General features: G+C 46.8%; 1 protein-coding gene across 1 annotated transcript in view; it reads left to right on the top strand.

Moving 5' to 3' along the window:
• B4GALNT1 (beta-1,4-N-acetyl-galactosaminyltransferase 1) overlaps positions 1-17,889 on the top strand; it is a 44,545-nt gene that overhangs the window by 23,491 nt on the left and 3,165 nt on the right. Inside the window, exons 3-11 of the mRNA XM_081900786.1 lie at positions 2,772-2,987; positions 4,076-4,249; positions 6,232-6,338; positions 6,514-6,551; positions 9,532-9,712; positions 12,226-12,333; positions 14,370-14,557; positions 15,295-15,435; positions 17,418-17,655. Coding sequence (XP_081756912.1) covers positions 2,772-2,987; positions 4,076-4,249; positions 6,232-6,338; positions 6,514-6,551; positions 9,532-9,712; positions 12,226-12,333; positions 14,370-14,557; positions 15,295-15,435; positions 17,418-17,655 — 1,391 coding nt within the window. The remainder of the gene's footprint in view (positions 1-2,771; positions 2,988-4,075; positions 4,250-6,231; positions 6,339-6,513; positions 6,552-9,531; positions 9,713-12,225; positions 12,334-14,369; positions 14,558-15,294; positions 15,436-17,417; positions 17,656-17,889) is intronic.

Here is a 17,889-nt window from a genome sequence, read left to right as displayed (position 1 = left end):
CTCAGGAGGCCATTGCTTCTGATATGTTGGTTGGGTAGACCTCCCCACCATGTCCATAACAGTTTGAACTGTGGTAAGGTGGCATAAAGATAAGATTATGTATGAAGATAGGAGTGAGAGAACAAATTGAAAACAGGGCAAAGAGGTATGGCCTTGGGGGAAAGTGGAGTTGGGCCTTTAGTGTCAATCTCAAGCTGCAGCCTATTAGACCATGCCTCTCAGACATTTTTAAAGCTTTCTGGGGGTTACTGAGATATAGAGTTCCAGAGACCCTGAAGTAATAATAGAAGAAGAAGTGCAAACATCTAAACTTCATTTTAAAAGTGGGCCTGAGGGAAGTTTCTGTTTAAATGGATACACCAAGGTGGTGGATGAGAATTGACCCAATGAGCCCATGCACTTCAAAATTTACCACATCATTCTAGAAGATCTCAGATGTAGGAGAAAAGTAAAGCAGCTCCCACACTAAGAAAAAGAAAAAAAATGCATGCAAACTTGTTTCGCTTCCGTGGCATAACCTGGTTTTGGCACTGTGTGGATTTGCCTTCTCTGCACTTCAAGTGAAACTGGGGCGCTTCCTCCTTCACCTTGCAGCTTGCTAGGCTTCTGACCTGCCCAGCCCCTGTGAGTGCAGGTGGCTCTTGCCCATAGGACTGACACTCTCACTGGCAACAGCTCTGTAATGGGTGGAGGACAAGCTTTGAGAAAGGACACAACTCACCGGGCATCTCCAGTTAAAAAAAAAAAAAAAAAGATCAGGCAGCACAGACCCTGAAATATTAAAACAATAAATAAAGTAGTACAAACATCTAAACTTTATTTTGAAAAGTGGGACTCGGGGAACAGTTTCTCTCTAAATGGATACACCAAGAACCACAAAGCAAAGAGTTGACGCCTGACTTTCCTCCCCACAGGGCAGTGGGTGGCATAGAGAGTCCTCTTTGGAGTCCAGGGAGGAGACAATCCCGCAGGGACCGGCTCAGGGGTCTCTTTTTGGCTGCCTGCCTGCTTTCCCACAGGGCAGTTGCTGGAGGATTTCCCATGAAGGGAAGGGATAGCTTAACTGGAACAGAAACTCCTATAGATGTTTTCTGCCATCCAACTCAGCTCACCTTAACACCTAGGCAGTTCCTGAAGCTAATAGTCCTAGAAGAATGGTGCAGTATGTGATGCAGAGATACATCCCTCTCATTTGCTGTTAAGTCGCTCAGTCTTCCTTTTGAAACTTTTGCAACCAAATTCCAATTCACTAGTCTTTTGGAAAAAGCCATGGCATTCTGTGCTGCATGAGACCCTTCAAGTCTAAAATTACAGGTTTTGCCAATCTTCAGAGCTGCACTGTAGCTGCTACAAAAACTGATGGAGACAGACATCTGCAGAAACTGCCACTTCATTTGCTTGTTTCACTTCTCATAATCATTATCACAAGGACAGAATGGTGTGTGCCTTCCCCTACCCACAAATGGTTTACTGTATCTATGCAGCAACCATGTGAGCGAGGTTAGGCGAAGAGAAAAAGAGGGCATTACTCACCCAAAGTTATCAACGGGATTGGGGCTTAAGAGTAGGAATAAACAAATCTGTCCATTTTGGCTTCTCATTTTTCTGATGATCAGTTTGCCCTATCTTCACTTCAGTTTCCTTTTTTTAAAATGATACGAAAATGCACAGGCATTTCTCCTAATGTAATGCAGAAACATTTTGAACACACTTTAAAAAAAGGTAAAGGAGCCCTGACAGTTAAGTCCAGTTGCGAACGACTCTGGGGTTGTGGCACTCATCTCACTTTACTGGCCAAGGGAGCCGACGTTTGTCCACAGACAGTTTTTCTGAATCATGTGGCCAGCATGACTACACCGCTTCTGGCGAAACAGAGCAGCACACGGAAATGTCGTTTACCTTCCCTCCAGAGCAGTACCTATTTATCTACTTGCACTTTGATGTGCTTTCGAACTGCTAGGTTGGCAGGACCTGGGACCGAGCAACGGGAGCTCACCCATTGAACTGCAGACCAAGAGGCTCAGTGGTTTAGACCAGAGAGCCACCCACATCCCTTGAACACACTTTCCCATAATATTTCTGTGCCACCTTTGTTGTTGTTGTTGGAGAACTACATTGCAAAATTAGGAATCCAAATTTCAAAGGTCAGCTCAGTTTTTGTTGCCATAATAATAATAATACCATTATTGTCAATATACAACCTGTGTACAGTGAAATTAACTGAGCCTCCCTCCCCCTCACAACCACTCAATCTCATTGCACTCTAACACACTAACCCCGAAAGTCAGTTGCACTATATTACTGTATTTTCCCTTCAGCAGCCTAACAGCCCACAGACAGAAACTGTTTTTAAGCCTGCTGGTATGACTGATTATACTTCTGTTTCTCCTGCCCAAGATTAAAGAGGTGCTGGCCGGGGTGTGAAACATCCCTGAGAATTTTTCTCGCTCTCTAGAGGGCTCAGGGGACAGCCCATGATACCATGTGCTGTGTTCACCACCCTCTGTAAAGACTTTCTGTCTGTGGCTGCCAATCCAACGTACCACACTGTGATACAATATGAGAGGACACTTTCTATTGTGGACCGGTAGAAGGAGGTCATCAATTGTTGTTTAACATATTGGTTTGGGAAGAGTGAATTGGGTAGTTTCCCATTAAAGTGCAAATGGAACAAATTTCTCCCCACTCCCTGGCTGAGAGCTCTTTCCTTGCTCACCCAATCCAGGCTGCCTTTCTAAGGTTTCTTCTCTCTCCTTGCATCTTCGCTCCAGGATGCGTCCAGTCCAGAAGTCCTTGTGTGTGCTGATGGTGCTGATGGCATCCCTGGCTTTTCTCTATCTTCATGTCTGGTCACCGAAGCCCTACAGTACGGTGGACCTGCGACACCGGCCAGGCCGAACGCCAGAGCAACTGTTGAGTGACCATCTGCTGGTGCCTGAGAAGAAATATGCACACATTGCTTTCCGGATTAAGGAGGAGATCCTGGAGTAAGCGCCCATCCCTATTTAACAAGGACAGTGCCTGTTTTCGGGTACCAGGCCCTCATGAAGCGCTATTTCCTTTTTGTTTGGGGGTGGAAGAGGTGTTGTATATGTGCTTTTATATAGTGTCCGAACATCTGCAGTAGGATTCTTAAGGTTTCCATTCAACCCCCTTCCCGGAGGGGGGGGGAGTGAATTGAGAAGATAAATATCTGAATATAGGAATGGATGCATTGTGACATTAATGTGCATGCATGTAAATACTCACATCCCAAAGCATAGAGCTGACCGTGGCGTGGCTCCAGTGGCCAACTCCTCCTCCTCCTGCCATGGAGGGGAAGGAAGGTCAAAGCCGTCTCCTGCCAGTAGCAATGCCAGGAGGAGGGGAATGAGGAGCCATTGAAGCTGTGTGGCCACCGGGTTTGCCTCCACCCATGGCTCCTCCCAACATTCTGATGTCACACGTGGGACTTTGCACATGTGACGTCGCCCCCCCCCCATAAGCTGGCTCTTCTGACTGGATTTAAGACTCAGGAGACCACCTGGGACGCCATGTAGGGCAAGAATGTCTGGACTGTAGATTCAGCTGTCCACTCAACAGCTGAAATGATGTTACACATCGTAGGGAGCAGAGCAGGTCAGTGGTGTAGCCTAGGGAGAGAAACCTCTAGCCCCAAAGGTATTCCACTTGCTAGTACCTTGCGTCCGTTCCTCCTGGCACTGCTTCCCCAGATACCAAATGTGTTTCACTTTTACCTCTACTATAATAGGCAGCAGCCAGTGGTGCAGCAATGTAAATTTAGATTCTGGATATATAAGTCTTATTCTGCTCCTGCTTTTAGATGTTAATGTAGCCTTGCTGCTTTGGAAGGGGGCAGGATTCTGCTCATTCCTCTGCGGGGGGTCCTGAGCTGCTGTCCCACAGTCCTATCTTGATGGTACTGAGGGCAACATCCATCTCCATTGGGCGTGGGGGGGGGAGTTTATTAAATATTCTTCCAAGTAAGTCATGCTGTTGTTGCACATAGTGTATTCAGCATTGACAAAACGAGAATGTCATCAATGTTTACTGACACGTACTTGTCCCTTCACAGGCTCCTTCCAAAGAACTCCTGCAAGTGTGAGGTGGAACCTAGTATGAACTTCCCACTTCAGAAACAGCTCTTTGGTCACATCTATTCTCTGGAATTCGCAAACGCCTTCAGTCCTTCCGAACTGCCAGAGATAAACAGCAGGCGAAAACAGGAGTACCGCAGTTACCAGCAAAGGTGAGCTTCATCTCTGCCACGGTGGGTTCCTGATCACGCCACACACGCTTGGTAGGGAGTTCTGTCGCAAAGAAGCAGCTGCTGAAAAGGCCCTGCTACTTGTTGCCATCCTTCTACAGGATTGCAGATGATGGTAACAGGGGAGTTTCACATGGGAGCCGGAAACTATTGGGCGGTGCTTGGTTTATAGAATGGCAGCCAGATTCCTGTTCCATCAGCAGAGAATTAAACCATAAAAGGTACTTCTGACCAGAGATATTATCCAAACTTAGGGGAAGGCTGGATATATTTCCCTGCTTATCCTGTTAACAAAACCCAGCTTCCATTCCAGTGGTTTTTCCTAACCCTGCACTATTGTAACCATTTAATATCACTTATACGCTTTAAACCCTTAATTTACCAACAACTCTGGTAACTCTGGGGTCTAGACATTGTACAAACCACTCAGATATATGTACTGTATTTAGCAAAGATATTACTGTTTGCTGACGTGGTTACTTTAAAATAGTACTGCCTTATTAAGTAGATAACATGTTACTGTCACTGTAAATGCCAACAGCTTATTTCTAGTGACACTCACCAGTTTACAACTTTTGACATGTGCAGTTAGTCCCCTTTGTTGCTACCCATTTTGCACCGTCAGCTACGCATAAAGTGCTTGATCTGCAATTCTCTCTGAAGCTTCTACAGTGTGATTTGTTGCATTCTCCTGATGTTTCCTTATCTGTAAGATGGCTTGCTTACTCCATTTCCATCACATCAAATATGGCCTTGCTTTCTTTCCACCCAGCAGTTTCTCTTCATGACAACTTAACTAAATGATTTTAATGATTTCGGTCCCTCCACACCTCCAGGGTGTGGTTGATTTGGCATGTAGCCTCCATGTTGCCTCACACGGGCACACAGCTCATGTTAGATAGACTCCTGCAGATTCCACAGCTGCTGCCTTGTTTGAGCAGAAATGCACTTCAGCAGAAAGCTGGCCTCGTACTCTGTCACCTCCACTGGTCAGTACCACAGCGGAGTGAAGGGGTAGTTATTTGGTGCCTCCTCCCAGCTTGAGGGGTGGTACATGATGGACGTAGCTGGGGTGGGGGGGTCAGCTGCTTCCCTAAATCAATCAAAAGCAATACAAATCCCCTTTTTTGGAGAGAAACCCGCCAAATATGCTAGGCAGAGGCAGGTTACTTTAGCATGCATGGCTTATGCTTAGACTGCCACATTTATTTTTTTTGGGTGGGAATCCATAGCCTCTTTGTTCTGATCAATGGAAATGTCACAAAATGGTGAGCAAGCTTTTGAGACCACCAGAACTCTTCACAAGGCTGGATGTTTAGAAAAGCAGAAGAAGGTGAGGAAAAAGCTGACTTTGCATTGATGCCATAATGTCTGCAATGCAAGCATTTATTTTTCTAGTATAATCCTAGAAGGTATGTGCACTTCAGAATTTAACTCATCAGCCACATAAAGTAAACCCCCTGAATTTGGCAGGACAAATTTTTGAGTAAACACAGGATTGTAATCTGTGGCTGCAGTCCTAAACACATTTCCCAAGGCTCACTCTGGGCAGCTGCAATCCTAAGAAATCTCATGTGGAAGACTTGTGAACTCAGTGGGATTTACATCTGTGGGAATTTTAGCCACCAGCTAGCTACCGAGAGTCAAAGCAGCAAATGAATGTGAAGGAACAACTTCCTGTGTCTTCCTTTGACACAGAATGGAGATGTTTGTCAGGCACAGCTTTGCGGGAGTGTGTGCTTACTGGACTTCCCTTCCACGTAGTTCTTAAGATTAAGTAGTCAGCTGGTGATCTGTTTAATTTTTGTTTGATTTCTACTGCATTAAAATCACTGTAATCCACTTTGATTTTTAAAATGAAATTGTGGGCTACAGATATTTAGATCAATGGATAAAGATGTAGGAGCACCTTGTCAAAGCCAAAGGCTGGCATCCCTAAACCACCTTCCTTTCCATTCTCCAAGGTCCCATTCTCCATCTGACCAGCTCCTCATTGTCCGAGCCAACTCACCTCTAGAGTATCCAGCCCAAGGGGTGGAAGTTCGGCCCCTCCGGACCATCCTCATCCCAGGCAAGTCTCTTCCCCTCCACTTGCGTCTCGAAGGAAACAACTGTGGGGGTGGCAGGTGTGGGGGACAGGGGACCGTGCTGTTGTGGAAGGTGGTGGGCTTGGCATGGAGACTTCTTATTGTGGAACAGGGAAAGGTGAAAATTCATTAAGCTCCTTGTGCATTTTTATTCCTCAGGTCTAAGTCTACAAGCAGCTGAAAGAGCTCTGTACCAGGTAAGGTGTTTGGGACACAGAGATCTGATTGCAGGGATTAGGCGACGGTTTCTCAGCCTGCTTAGTTTCTAACATCCTTGCAAAAAGGAAGGCTGGTTGTACCACTTAAGTTGCACATGGAGTTGCATGTTTGAATTTTCCGCTGAGACAGCAGGTGAAGTTGCATGTTTGAATGCATTCAAGCACATATTATCCCACCTATAGCCTGAAATGGTACAGGCCGGAAAAATGGTTACTGCTTGATTCTGCTAAATGTATAAATTGGTCCTGTTTCTTTGACAAATGGCTAGTGTGTGTTATCTCTTTGGGTGTTCTTAGATAATCTGAGGCCATGAAGCCACCGGGGGATCTTGTGTCTCTCTGTGTGTGATGACTGCTTGTCTTATATATTACGGTGGTACATTGGTTTGCAACCGCTTTGGATTACAACCACGTCACACCTGGAAGGGCATGCCCCTTTTTTTGGATTACAAACAATTGGGGTGGGCCATTGGCGAAAGCTCGCCTTGGGTTACAACCTGTTTTGGTTTACAAACCGGTCCTCCGGAACGCATTATGGTACCACTGTATGCAGTTGCAGTTATGAGCTGGTTGTTTGGAGTGTGTGACTCCTCTCTTCAACCGGTTGGGGGGGCTTCCGGTGGGTTTCTGGGATTCAATTCTAAGTGTTGATTATCACTTTAATACTGGTGGGGAACCTTTTTCAGCCCAGGGGCCACACTCCCTTCTTCACCAACGTCTGGAGGCCCCGTGCCAATGGTGGGCAGGGCCAGAGTGGCTGGGGCAACCCAGTCAGATGGGCAAGGCACAAATATTATTATTATTTTATTATTTATTAAAAGTGGGTGGAGCATTGCATGTGAATTTTATCTTTATACAGTAGGCTAGTTTATACACAAACCCCTTTACTCTTCACCCAGGAAAGCAATAAACATTATCAGAGAACAAGGACTCATTCCAGTCAGGCAAAAAAATTTGCAGAGGGTGCCGAGTGGGGCTGGTCAAGGGGGTGTCACTTGGGAGGGTGTGAGCAGCACTGCACTAGGTGTGGCAGCTTTTTTCCATGCACAGGTCCATGCTTTAAAGCTTCATGTCTCAGCACGCCCCCCAGAGCATTCCCTGTGCAAAAACCTCCAACTAGTCAAAATCAGGACACTCATTTTTGGGTCCACTCTCACGGGAGCCAGTTGGTTCGTGCCAAAGCACCAGACCAAAAAACAGGACATTCTGGGATCCAATCAGAAGGCTTCTGTAATTTTGGGATGTCCTGCTTTAAATCAGCATGGTTGAGCAGTATGCATTTTCAATCTGCGGGAAACCTGAACTGACGTTTGCTCCAAATGTGTGCTAAAGAGTAGGTTTTGTGGGGAAAGTTCTGGGGTAAACAACAACAAAGGAATAAAAAATGCTCAGACGCTGAGCTTTTGAGCATGGCCTGGGCTTGGAAAGAGCAGGGCAAAAGCCAAGCATGGTTGAGCTCTGCCTGTGTTTCCCAGCCCTCTTGTCTTTCCTGTTGTCCCTCCCTTTTCCAGCTGTTTCCTCCTGGGACCATTTCTTGTTGCACAATGTCAAGTTCTGAAGAAATGCAAACACTCATTTCTTTGTTCAAAGATTTATGCCCTACCCTTCTTTTGCAATCCTATTACTCAGAGAGTCAGGCCTCAGCCCAAGTGCTGCAAGCCATGATATTTCCAGTCCTCTGGAATTCTCTTCCTGTAGCAGCAAAGAAAGTCCCAGCACCGTTATGTTTTTTACATTTGCTGAAAACTTTAATTCCCCTCCCCAAGGCTTTCCAAATGAGTATTTTTTCCTGCAGTTGGTTTTTATGTTTTAAGACTGTTTTATGATCTGTATTTTTAATATATATGTTACTTTGGCACACTGCTTGGGCATTCTCTGAATGTAGAGTGGTTCATAAATCCTGAAATAAATAATGAATATAAGCTTGAAAAAAGCTTGCCAGAACAGAAACGTTTTCACAATCAATGGAAAGTAGCAAAGGATGTGGGATTAAGCAAATTTCATGTGTCATAGCAACTACAGGGTGTGACCACCAAGAGAACCCTGCTTAACTTGATTGGAAAAAACCAAACCTTGCAGCAGGTTCATGCAAATTATCTAGGATTGCTCTGTGTACCTATAATTTATTTGCATGTAACCAAATTTGTACTCTGCAGAAAATAAACTGGTCTCGTTAGATTTTGTTTCATGGAACATCCAATAAAGTTTTCCATTCTGTTCCCAGCACACCATTTTACCAGAGAGATCCTAAAGCTGAGGTGGGGAACCTGTGACCCTCTACATGTTTGGGGACTCCATTAGGGTAGCCATATTCCAGGGATCCAAAATCCAGACACCCCACCACCATCAGGGCACAACCTCACCATTCTGCATCTCCCTTGCTCGCCCCTCCCTGCCGCTAACCCCTTCCTCTCCCGCCTGCTCCCCCCTTCTTCCCTCCCCTCTCTTTGCTGTCTTTGGCCTCCTGCTCACGATGGGAGGCTGAGCGGCCCAGGGAAGGTCACACAAGGCCAGGCAACGGCCGGGACCAGCGCGGGGCCTAGTGCGGCTAGGAACAACACCAGGCCTAGCACGACCCCCAGCAGGCTGCTCCAGGCCACCCGATGCCCCCCTTCTGTTCCTGGGCACAGTGCCTTCTGAGCATGGGTGTGCTCCACAAAAAATAATAATAAAATAAAACAAAAAAATAAAAAATAACACCCCCCCAACCCAGACATTTAATCCAAAATGCAAAAATCCACCCGAATGGGGTTGCTGGCCCCCCCAAACCGGATGTGTCCAGGAAATCCCAGATATATGGCAACCCTAGACTGCATCAGCCCCAGCCAGCTTGGCCGATGGCCAGGAGTAATGGGAATTGTAGTCTAAGCTAGATAGAGGGCCATAGGTTTCCCATTCCTGTTGGAAAGTCACAAGCTGGCTTCCTTCATTCTTGACCCTGCTTTTTTTCCCTTGACAGGTCAACTTGACAGCTACTATGGGCACTTTCGATGTGGCTGCAGAAGTGGAAGGGGTCAAAGTGGAAGGGGAGGGGGGCATGCAACTCATCATGTCAGGCTCCCAACTGGACAACCTCAATCGGCAAATGCAGTTTGTCACCTACACCAACACACTCTTCCATCCCAACACAGCAGATACAGGTGGGTACAGAAGGGGCATTCATTTCATTTCAAAGCACTGGGGTGTCACTGCAGAGAACAGGGGAAAAGGCACAGGATGGCACAGCACAGAACCAAGGAAATCTTGTCACAAGGCAGCACAAATAAGAAAAAAATGAACAAAATGGAAACCATTGTGGGGATATGAACAAAGGCTTTGTGGTAGGCCTATTTTTGACAAGGTGTATCAGATACATCCTTTGAGCTACTGTCTAAAATAGGCACTAAGAATATGAGCTAAGAGCTAACTAGTCTCCAGTTCAAGTTGTGCCTCTGCTATTAGGTGACTCCCTCAGACCCAGTCCTTCTGTCTGCTATATAGGAGAAATAATTGGTTTGCTGTAAGAAGCTGACTCCTTGCAGATACCTGGGAGTTGAGCCTGGCCACACTCGTAACCTCAGAGTTACACTCGTAATTCAGACACTCATCACCCCTACTTTCTTCCCAAGGATCCAACAACATACCTGTGGTTGCAGGGACAAGTAGGGTGGGTGAAGGAGCTCTCAAGGTGAATGTTCATTTTCACCAAGGGGAGAACTTGGGATTGCAAAAAAGATGGCACTATAATGCCAGTTCCCACTGCTCCTGCTGCTAGTGCTCCCACTTCCCCCCCAAGTAAGGATTGTGGGCCCTTGAGGGGTCAAGGACAGACAAAGGTGAAGGTCGACATGTCTGGTGTAAGCAGGTGTTCTCACAATTGCTTGCAAATGTGGCAAATGTGCAAAAGGTTAAGTTGCGTTATCCTATTGGACTGGAAGACCCTGGGGGTCTCTTCCAGCTCTGTTCCTATTGTGGCAATTCTCTGGCGAAGTGCTCTGAATACATGGAGGGGAGCGTAGAGACTGTTGTTGCTGTGATTGGAATCCTGCCTTCCCCACTCTCAAAAATTGACTAGTGTATGCATTCATTGATTTGATTAGATTTCTTACCTGTTCTTTGCCATATGTTCCCAGGGCGGGTTACAACAATAAAATATACAGTTTTAGGCAATGCAATGCCTTTCAGTTTGACCAGGCATTTGGGGGCTGTAGTTACGTAAGTAGTGTATGTTAGAGGAGGGGGGGGTAATTGAAATTCATTTTATTTTTTGCTTTTGTTCTGTTTAATAGTATGATACTCTGTGGCCCCAGGGATAGGGCAGGATAGTAGCTCAAGGAAGGACGCTATTAAAAAAATGAAGAAATGCTATGTTTCTGAAAGATATTGCCAGATTGCTACAGGGCTACAGGGGATGTGTGATTTTGCTAGGCTGACAACTGTGGAAATTAATAATGTTGCTGGACTACAGCTCTCATGACTGTTGGCCTTTCTGGCTGAGGCTGCTGGGAGATGGTGTCCAATAACCACCCCATTCCCCATTGCAGCCTTGATTGTAATACTACTTAGCATTCATATAGCACATTTCAAGCACTTTATATACATTATCTCTGGAATAATTGCAGCAGCACTGCAAGGTATATAATAATGATAATAATAATAATTAATAATTATAATTTATACCCCGCCCATCTGGCTAAGCCTCCCCAGCCACTCTGGGCGGCTCCCAATCAAGTGTTAAAAACAGTACAGCGTTACATATTAAAAACTTCCCTGAACACGGCTGCCTTAAGATGTCTTCTGAATGTCAGGTAGTTGTTTATCTCTTTGACATCTGATGGGAGGGCGTTCCACAGGGCGGGTGCCACTACCGAGAAGGCCCTCTGCCTGGTTCCCAGACTAGGTAGGCTAGTAGTAATGTCCTTTATCCTTACTAGCCCTCATAGAAGAAATGGAAATCCAGTAGAATGTTTGGGGGGAGGGGAGTACAGAAGAGGGGCAGCATTTTTCAACACTCTTCCTTGTCCCTTCGCCATCTCTTATGCTGCTCTAGAAGATTCCCCAAACTTCCAGAGCAGAATTTCAGTATGTAGAAGGCCTTCATATGTAGAAGGCCTTCAGATGAAAGGGGAGATCAGCAAAACACACCTTTCCCCCTTTCTGCTGATGGGAACATAATGTAAACAGAACTCCACTCACAGGCTGCTCCTGTCAACAGAAACTTCAGACCTAAACTATTATCCCCATATTATAGTTGAAGGGTGAGTCCTGAGGAGAGACAGTGGTTTGGATAAAGGTCATTGCTGAGGTGAGATTTTTAAAATCTGGGTCTGGCCAGCTCAAACTCTTGGTCCTTAGAATGTACCAGTTCGTACTATGTGTGTGTGAATGGTAGAGAAATACCAGCCCACAGCCAGTGATTCACACAGAAAAGGCCTTTGTAGCAGAGAGTCTTTGAAGTCTAGAGTACCACTCAGAAGGGCCCCTCAGGTGCAGCAGGGCTAGCTTGCCACATTTTGGAGTAATGCACATTATCGTCTAAAGAACATTAAGCTCAGTCTAAAATTAGCTTACTGCACCAGAGCTCCCAGGCCAGAAACACGTCCAGTGGTGATAGCTTCGTTTTCAAGTGCTTACAGCTCTAGACTGGTGTTCTGCTCCTTCCTCTGTTTTCCAGTGCAGTTTTCTACCGATGAGCACCATGCATCTTTCATCATCCGCATCCGTCATGCGCCTACGCCCAAGCTCTACAATCCAGGACCCTCCAGTAGAGGAGCAAGTGGCGGTGAGTACTACACATGAGGTGTCTAGCACACAAATGTTCCAAGGGAAGGCCTGGCCTTCGAGCCCATCTGCTGTGTCCAACTTCTGACTTGGGTGACCAGACGTAAGAGTCTTTCCTTTCCCCAACACTCTACTCCACCCCAGTCTTTGTCCTCATCACATCCTTAGAGATTCTCTCGTCTTTTTTGGTCTCAAATTGTTCCAGGATTAAGTTCTGATTTTCACCACAGGCCTTGAGGGGAGAGCTCAGATGAAGCCCTGCCCAGGGCTGCATGCCACCACTGCCACCTGCATGCCACCCCCATTTGTTTGCTATATGATAAGGGCAACAGCTTAGAGCAGCGGTAACCATGATCAGGAGTCATGTACAGTGGTGCCCCGCAAGACGAACGCCTCGCAAGATGAAAAACCCGTTAGACGAAAGTGTTTTCCGTTTTGGAGGCGCTTCGCAAAACGACTTTCCCTATGGGCTTGCTTCGCAAGAAGAAAGCCCATAGGGAAATCTCCGGGGACCTCTTTTAAATGCTGGTGGTGGGGAGCAAAGCCTTACCCCCCCTCCGGCCTTCAGAAGAGGTCCAGGAAGGCCGGCGGGGGCCGAAAGGCTTTGCTCCCCACCGCCAGCATTTTAAAAGCAGTCCGGGATAGCAGGGAAGCGCTTCCCGCTATCCCAGATGGCTTTTGAAGGCAGGCGGGGGGGAGCAAAGACTTTTGCCCCCCGCCGGCCTTCAGAAGAGGGCGGGGGGCAAAAGTCTTTGTCCCCCCTGCCTGCCTTCCCAGGGGCTTTTAAATCGCCCCGGGACAGCGGAGAAGTCCTCCGCTGTCCCAGGGCGATTATAAAATGCCGCCCGCCAGCATTTTAAGATCGCCCGGGACAGCGGAGAAGTCTCCACTGTCCCGGGAAGGCAGGCGGGGGGGAAGCAAAGACTTTTGCCCCCGCCGGCCTTCAGAAGAGGTCGGGGAACAGACTGTCCCCAGACCTGGTCTGAAGGCGGTTTCCATAGGAACGCATTGATTGATTTTCAATGCATTCCTATGGGAAACCGTGCTTCGCAAGACGAAAAACTCGCAAGACGAAAAGACTTGCGGAACGAATTAATTTCGTCTTGCGAGGCACCACTGTAACTAGTTTATAGTAATCCTGGTTCATAGTAAGCATTGTGTTTAGGAGCATGTCTTTTCTGTGGGATGTGAAACACAAGAGCAGTCAAGTACAACATTCCTAGAGTGAACATGTTTACACATGGGGAGGGATGTTTGTCCAGCCAGCAGGTAAACTTCCTGTTTCCTTCTGGGCTGGGACAGACTTCCTCTGCATGTGAGTAGAGGTGGGTGTGGCCTCACCTGTGCAGATAACGACAAAAGCACAGGGCAGGGCAGCCATCTCTCTCTCTTATACCACATGCATCAAAGGAACAACATCTACTAAGCCAAAGATGCCCTCTTGGCTCCCAGCCAAGAGAGGACAAAGGAACAGTCTTCTTAAGAGATAGATTCCAGGTGTATGTTACTTCATTAAGCTAAGTCTGCCTTCTGGGATCTGATTGTGAACAGAATGTGAGTAAACTCTTTTTTATACTTTTGTAAAAGACTCATCTCTTCTATTTTATGAGGGAATAAGGGGAAAATACCAGAATAGTTATTATAGAGGCTTTAGCGAGCCTGAGCAAACGCTGCCATTGCAAAGCTTAAAATAAAGGGGAATGTGTTACTCTGCTGAAATTGGGGAACTTGTTAACACAAGTTGGATAAGGATATAATCAGACAATATATCCTCTCCTGCTTCCCTGAACATTCCCACATTTTCAAGATATCTCTTGCCCTCTAGTAGCCCAAGAACCCACTGCAACAGAGTTGGCTACCATGGTGCTTGTTCAGCTGTGGTGCCGCCCTTGTGGAATTCTCTCTCCTGAGTGGTTCACCTGGTGCCCTCACTGTTTCATTTCTATCTTTCTTTTTGGTGCCTTCTCAAGCCACTCCCTCTGAGCCATCCCTCAGCAGAACCTTTCCAACCTCTCCTGTGTTGTGTTTCCTCTGCAGAATACGACATCAGCACCCTGGTCACCATAGCAACGAAGACCTTTTTGCGCTATGACAAGCTGAGAACACTGATCAACAGCATCCGCAAGTTTTATCCCACCGTGACCATCATCATTGCTGATGACAGCGAGACCCCTGAACATGTGCAGGGACCCCACATTGAACAGTACTTTATGCCCTTTGGCAAGGTGTGGAGACTAGCTGTGGGAAGCCTCAGGCACATTTCTGGATCTCTGCTGGGTTCCATTGGGATGTGCTATCTCAGGGCAACCAGCTCTGGGGTCAGGCTCCTGAAGTAGAGATGGGGGTGGAATGGGGCTAATTGACACCTACTAAGAAGGGAAAGCTCCACTGTCACTTTCCTCATCGCACATTAACTGTATCTACACTAACAATCAGGATGAGTAAAGAGTTTAAATGTATTCTTGTACGTGAGCCTAGTCCATATTAATGATTACAACATTGGGGTAGCAATGTGAATTACTAGAATATGGAATACAAGGATGCAGTATTGTATTTGTGGTACATGGTGACTGGAGTGGAGTAGTGGCTGAATAAGGCCACAATGCTGAAGTAACCCCAGGCTGGAGAAAGTGCTATGGTAGAGAACTGGTAGAGAACAGTATGCGGATCAGCCACTGGAGACCTACAAGTCTCATCTGGGACTCTGTAGGGAACCACCTGACCCCCTAGTTGCCAATGTAGAATGAAAAACTATTTGCTGGCCAGGGATCTAGGGAGGGAGAAGCAACACTTGGGTTCCTGGAGCCCAAGGAGAAGCATGGTGCCCAGTGATTGAGCTCATGATATTAAATGTTAAGATGCTTCATGGCAAAGCTAGACGGCTATGTTTCACTTTTGGGCAAGGGGAATGACATTAGCAGTGTGGTGAACAGTGCTTGCAGAACTTTCCCTCCTTTTCTAGGGCTGGTTTGCCGGCAGAAACCTTGCCATTTCCCAAGTGACCACAAAATATGTTCTGTGGGTGGATGATGATTTCATCTTCACACATCGCACCAAAGTGGAGAAGCTGGTAGATGTCCTTGAGAAAACTACCCTGGATCTGGTGAGTGCCTTTCCTGTACTTGCTTTTCCTGTTCCCTATTTCTTTCATCTGAAGCATGGGTGACAAACATGTGGCCCTCCAAATGTTCCTATCAGCTGTGCCAGCAGGATAATGAGAGTGTGTCCAGGAACATCTGAAAGGCCACAATTTCTCCATTCTTGGTCTGAAGAGACGGACTGACATCTCTCCAGCCAAGCCTTCTAATACCTATTCTACAATATGGCAGCAAAATGCAGCTTCTAGAATTGGAGAAAGATGCTCGCAATGGGGCCCCTGGACAGCCATGACAGTTGAAGGGATCTGTGGGGACAGCAGTAGGGCTGGGGACATGTCACATTCTGAAGTCCAAATCAGGTTTGTAGGGAGAGCCAGTAAGGAAGGAACCTAGTCTAAATTAGGCTGAAGTTGGCTCCTGTTTCCAACAAGCTTTGTAACTGGCTGACTGACCGAACCCAAAGGGTGCTCATCAATGGTTCCTCTTCATCCTGGAGAAGAGTGACTAGTGGGGTGCCACAGGGTTCTGTCTTGGGCCCGGTCTTATTCAACATCTTTATCAATGACTTGGATGATGGACTCAAGGGCATCCTGATCAAATTTGCAGATGACACCAAACTGGGAGGGGTGGCTAACACCCCAGAGGACAGGATCACACTTCAGAACGACCTTGACAGATTAGAGAACTGGGCCAAAACAAACAAGATGAATTTTAACAGGGAGAAATGTAAAGTATTGAACTTGGGCAAAAAAAAATGAGAGGCACAAATACAAGATGGGTGACACCTGGCTTGAGAGCAGTACATGTGAAAAGGATCTAGGAGTCTTGGTTGACCACAAACTTGACATGAGCCAACAGTGTGACGCGGCAGCTAAAAAAGCCAATGCAATTCTGGGCTGCATCAATAGGAGTATAGCATCTAGATCAAGGGAAGTAATAGTGCCACTGTATTCTGCTCTGGTCAGACCTCACCTGGAGTACTGTGTCCAGTTCTGGGCACCACAGTTCAAGAAGGACACTGACAAACTGGAACGTGTCCAGAGGAGGGCAACCAAAATGGTCAAAGGCCTGGAAACGATGCCTTATGAGGAACGGCTAAGGGAGCTGGGCATGTTTAGCCTGGAGAAGAGGAGGTTAAGGGGTGATATGATAGCCATGTTCAAATATATAAAAGGATGTCACATAGAGGAGGGAGAAAGGTTGTTTTCTGCTGCTCCAGAGAAGCGGACATAGAGCAGTGGAACCAAACTACAAGAAAGAAGATTTCACCTAAACATTAGGAAGAACTTCCTGACAGTAAGAGCTGTTCGACAGTGGAATTTGCTGCCAAGGAGTGTGGTGGAGTCTCCTTCTTTGGAGGTCTTTAAGCAGAGGCTTGACAACCATATGTCAGGAGTGCTCTGATGGTGTTTCCTGCTTGGCAGGGGGTTGGACTCGATGGCCCTTGTGGTCTCTTCCAACTCTATGATTCTATGATTCTAAGCTTTTTAAGTATAGCTCTTTCCCTGTCGGCATCTGTATAAGAATTGTTTTTAGATATTTTCAAGTGTTTTAAATCATTTGTGTGCTTACTGATCCTCCTGCATTGGAGGCAGTATGCCTCTGAATACTGGTTTCTGGAGAAGCCTAGTGGGGAGAGTGCTGCTGTGCTCCTGTCTTGCTTGTGGGCTTTCCATAGCATCTGGTTGAGAAGAGGATGATGGACTGCATGGGCATTTGGTCTGATCCAGCATAATTGTTTCTATGGTCTTGAGGGGGACCATGGGGGAACTGCTCTACTCCTTGATAATTTTGGTTGCCATTTTTGCACCTCTGGGAAGCAGGCCGGCTGGCTGCTATTGGAGACAGCATTTGGTCTGAGACCCTCAAGGCCAATTCTTACGTAAATCCACACATCTGTGCCAATAGAGACTGTCCCTTGTATGTCTGGCCCAAACTCTGTTCCATCTCTGCATCCATCCCAAATGTCCTCTCTTGTGCCTGGCAGGTGGGTGGAGCAGTGCGAGAGATCACCAGCTACACCACCACATACCGCCAGCAGATCAGCGTGCAAGCTGGTGGTGAAGATGGAGATTGTCTGCACATCCGCCAGGGTTACCATCACGTCATTGAAGGCTTTCCTGACTGCGTGGTTACTGATGGTGTGATCAACTTCTTCCTGGCACGCACTGAGAAGGTTCTGCAGGTTGGCTTTGACCCTCGCCTCAGTCGTGTTGCCCACCTCGGTGAGTCATGCAGCCACAGTCCAAGTGGTGCTTAGCATGTGTAGGCAAGGAGCATTGGCTTAACTCTAGGGGTAGCACTTTTGTACAAGGCAGCGGGGGAAAACTATATGCAGTGTACAAGTCAAGTGATGTGCTCGGGACTCCTTGTGAGTGCAGTGGGTGCTTGGAGCATAATTTAGGACCAGTGACCATATCTGGACTAAGCTGGTTTTTTGGACGCATGAGGGCTTCCTG

The sequence above is a fragment of the Podarcis melisellensis genome, assembly GCF_964234715.1.
Source record: "Podarcis melisellensis genome assembly, chromosome: 2".
Taxonomy (NCBI): domain Eukaryota; kingdom Metazoa; phylum Chordata; class Lepidosauria; order Squamata; family Lacertidae; genus Podarcis; species Podarcis melisellensis.
This window is presented reverse-complemented; position numbering and strand designations above follow the sequence as displayed.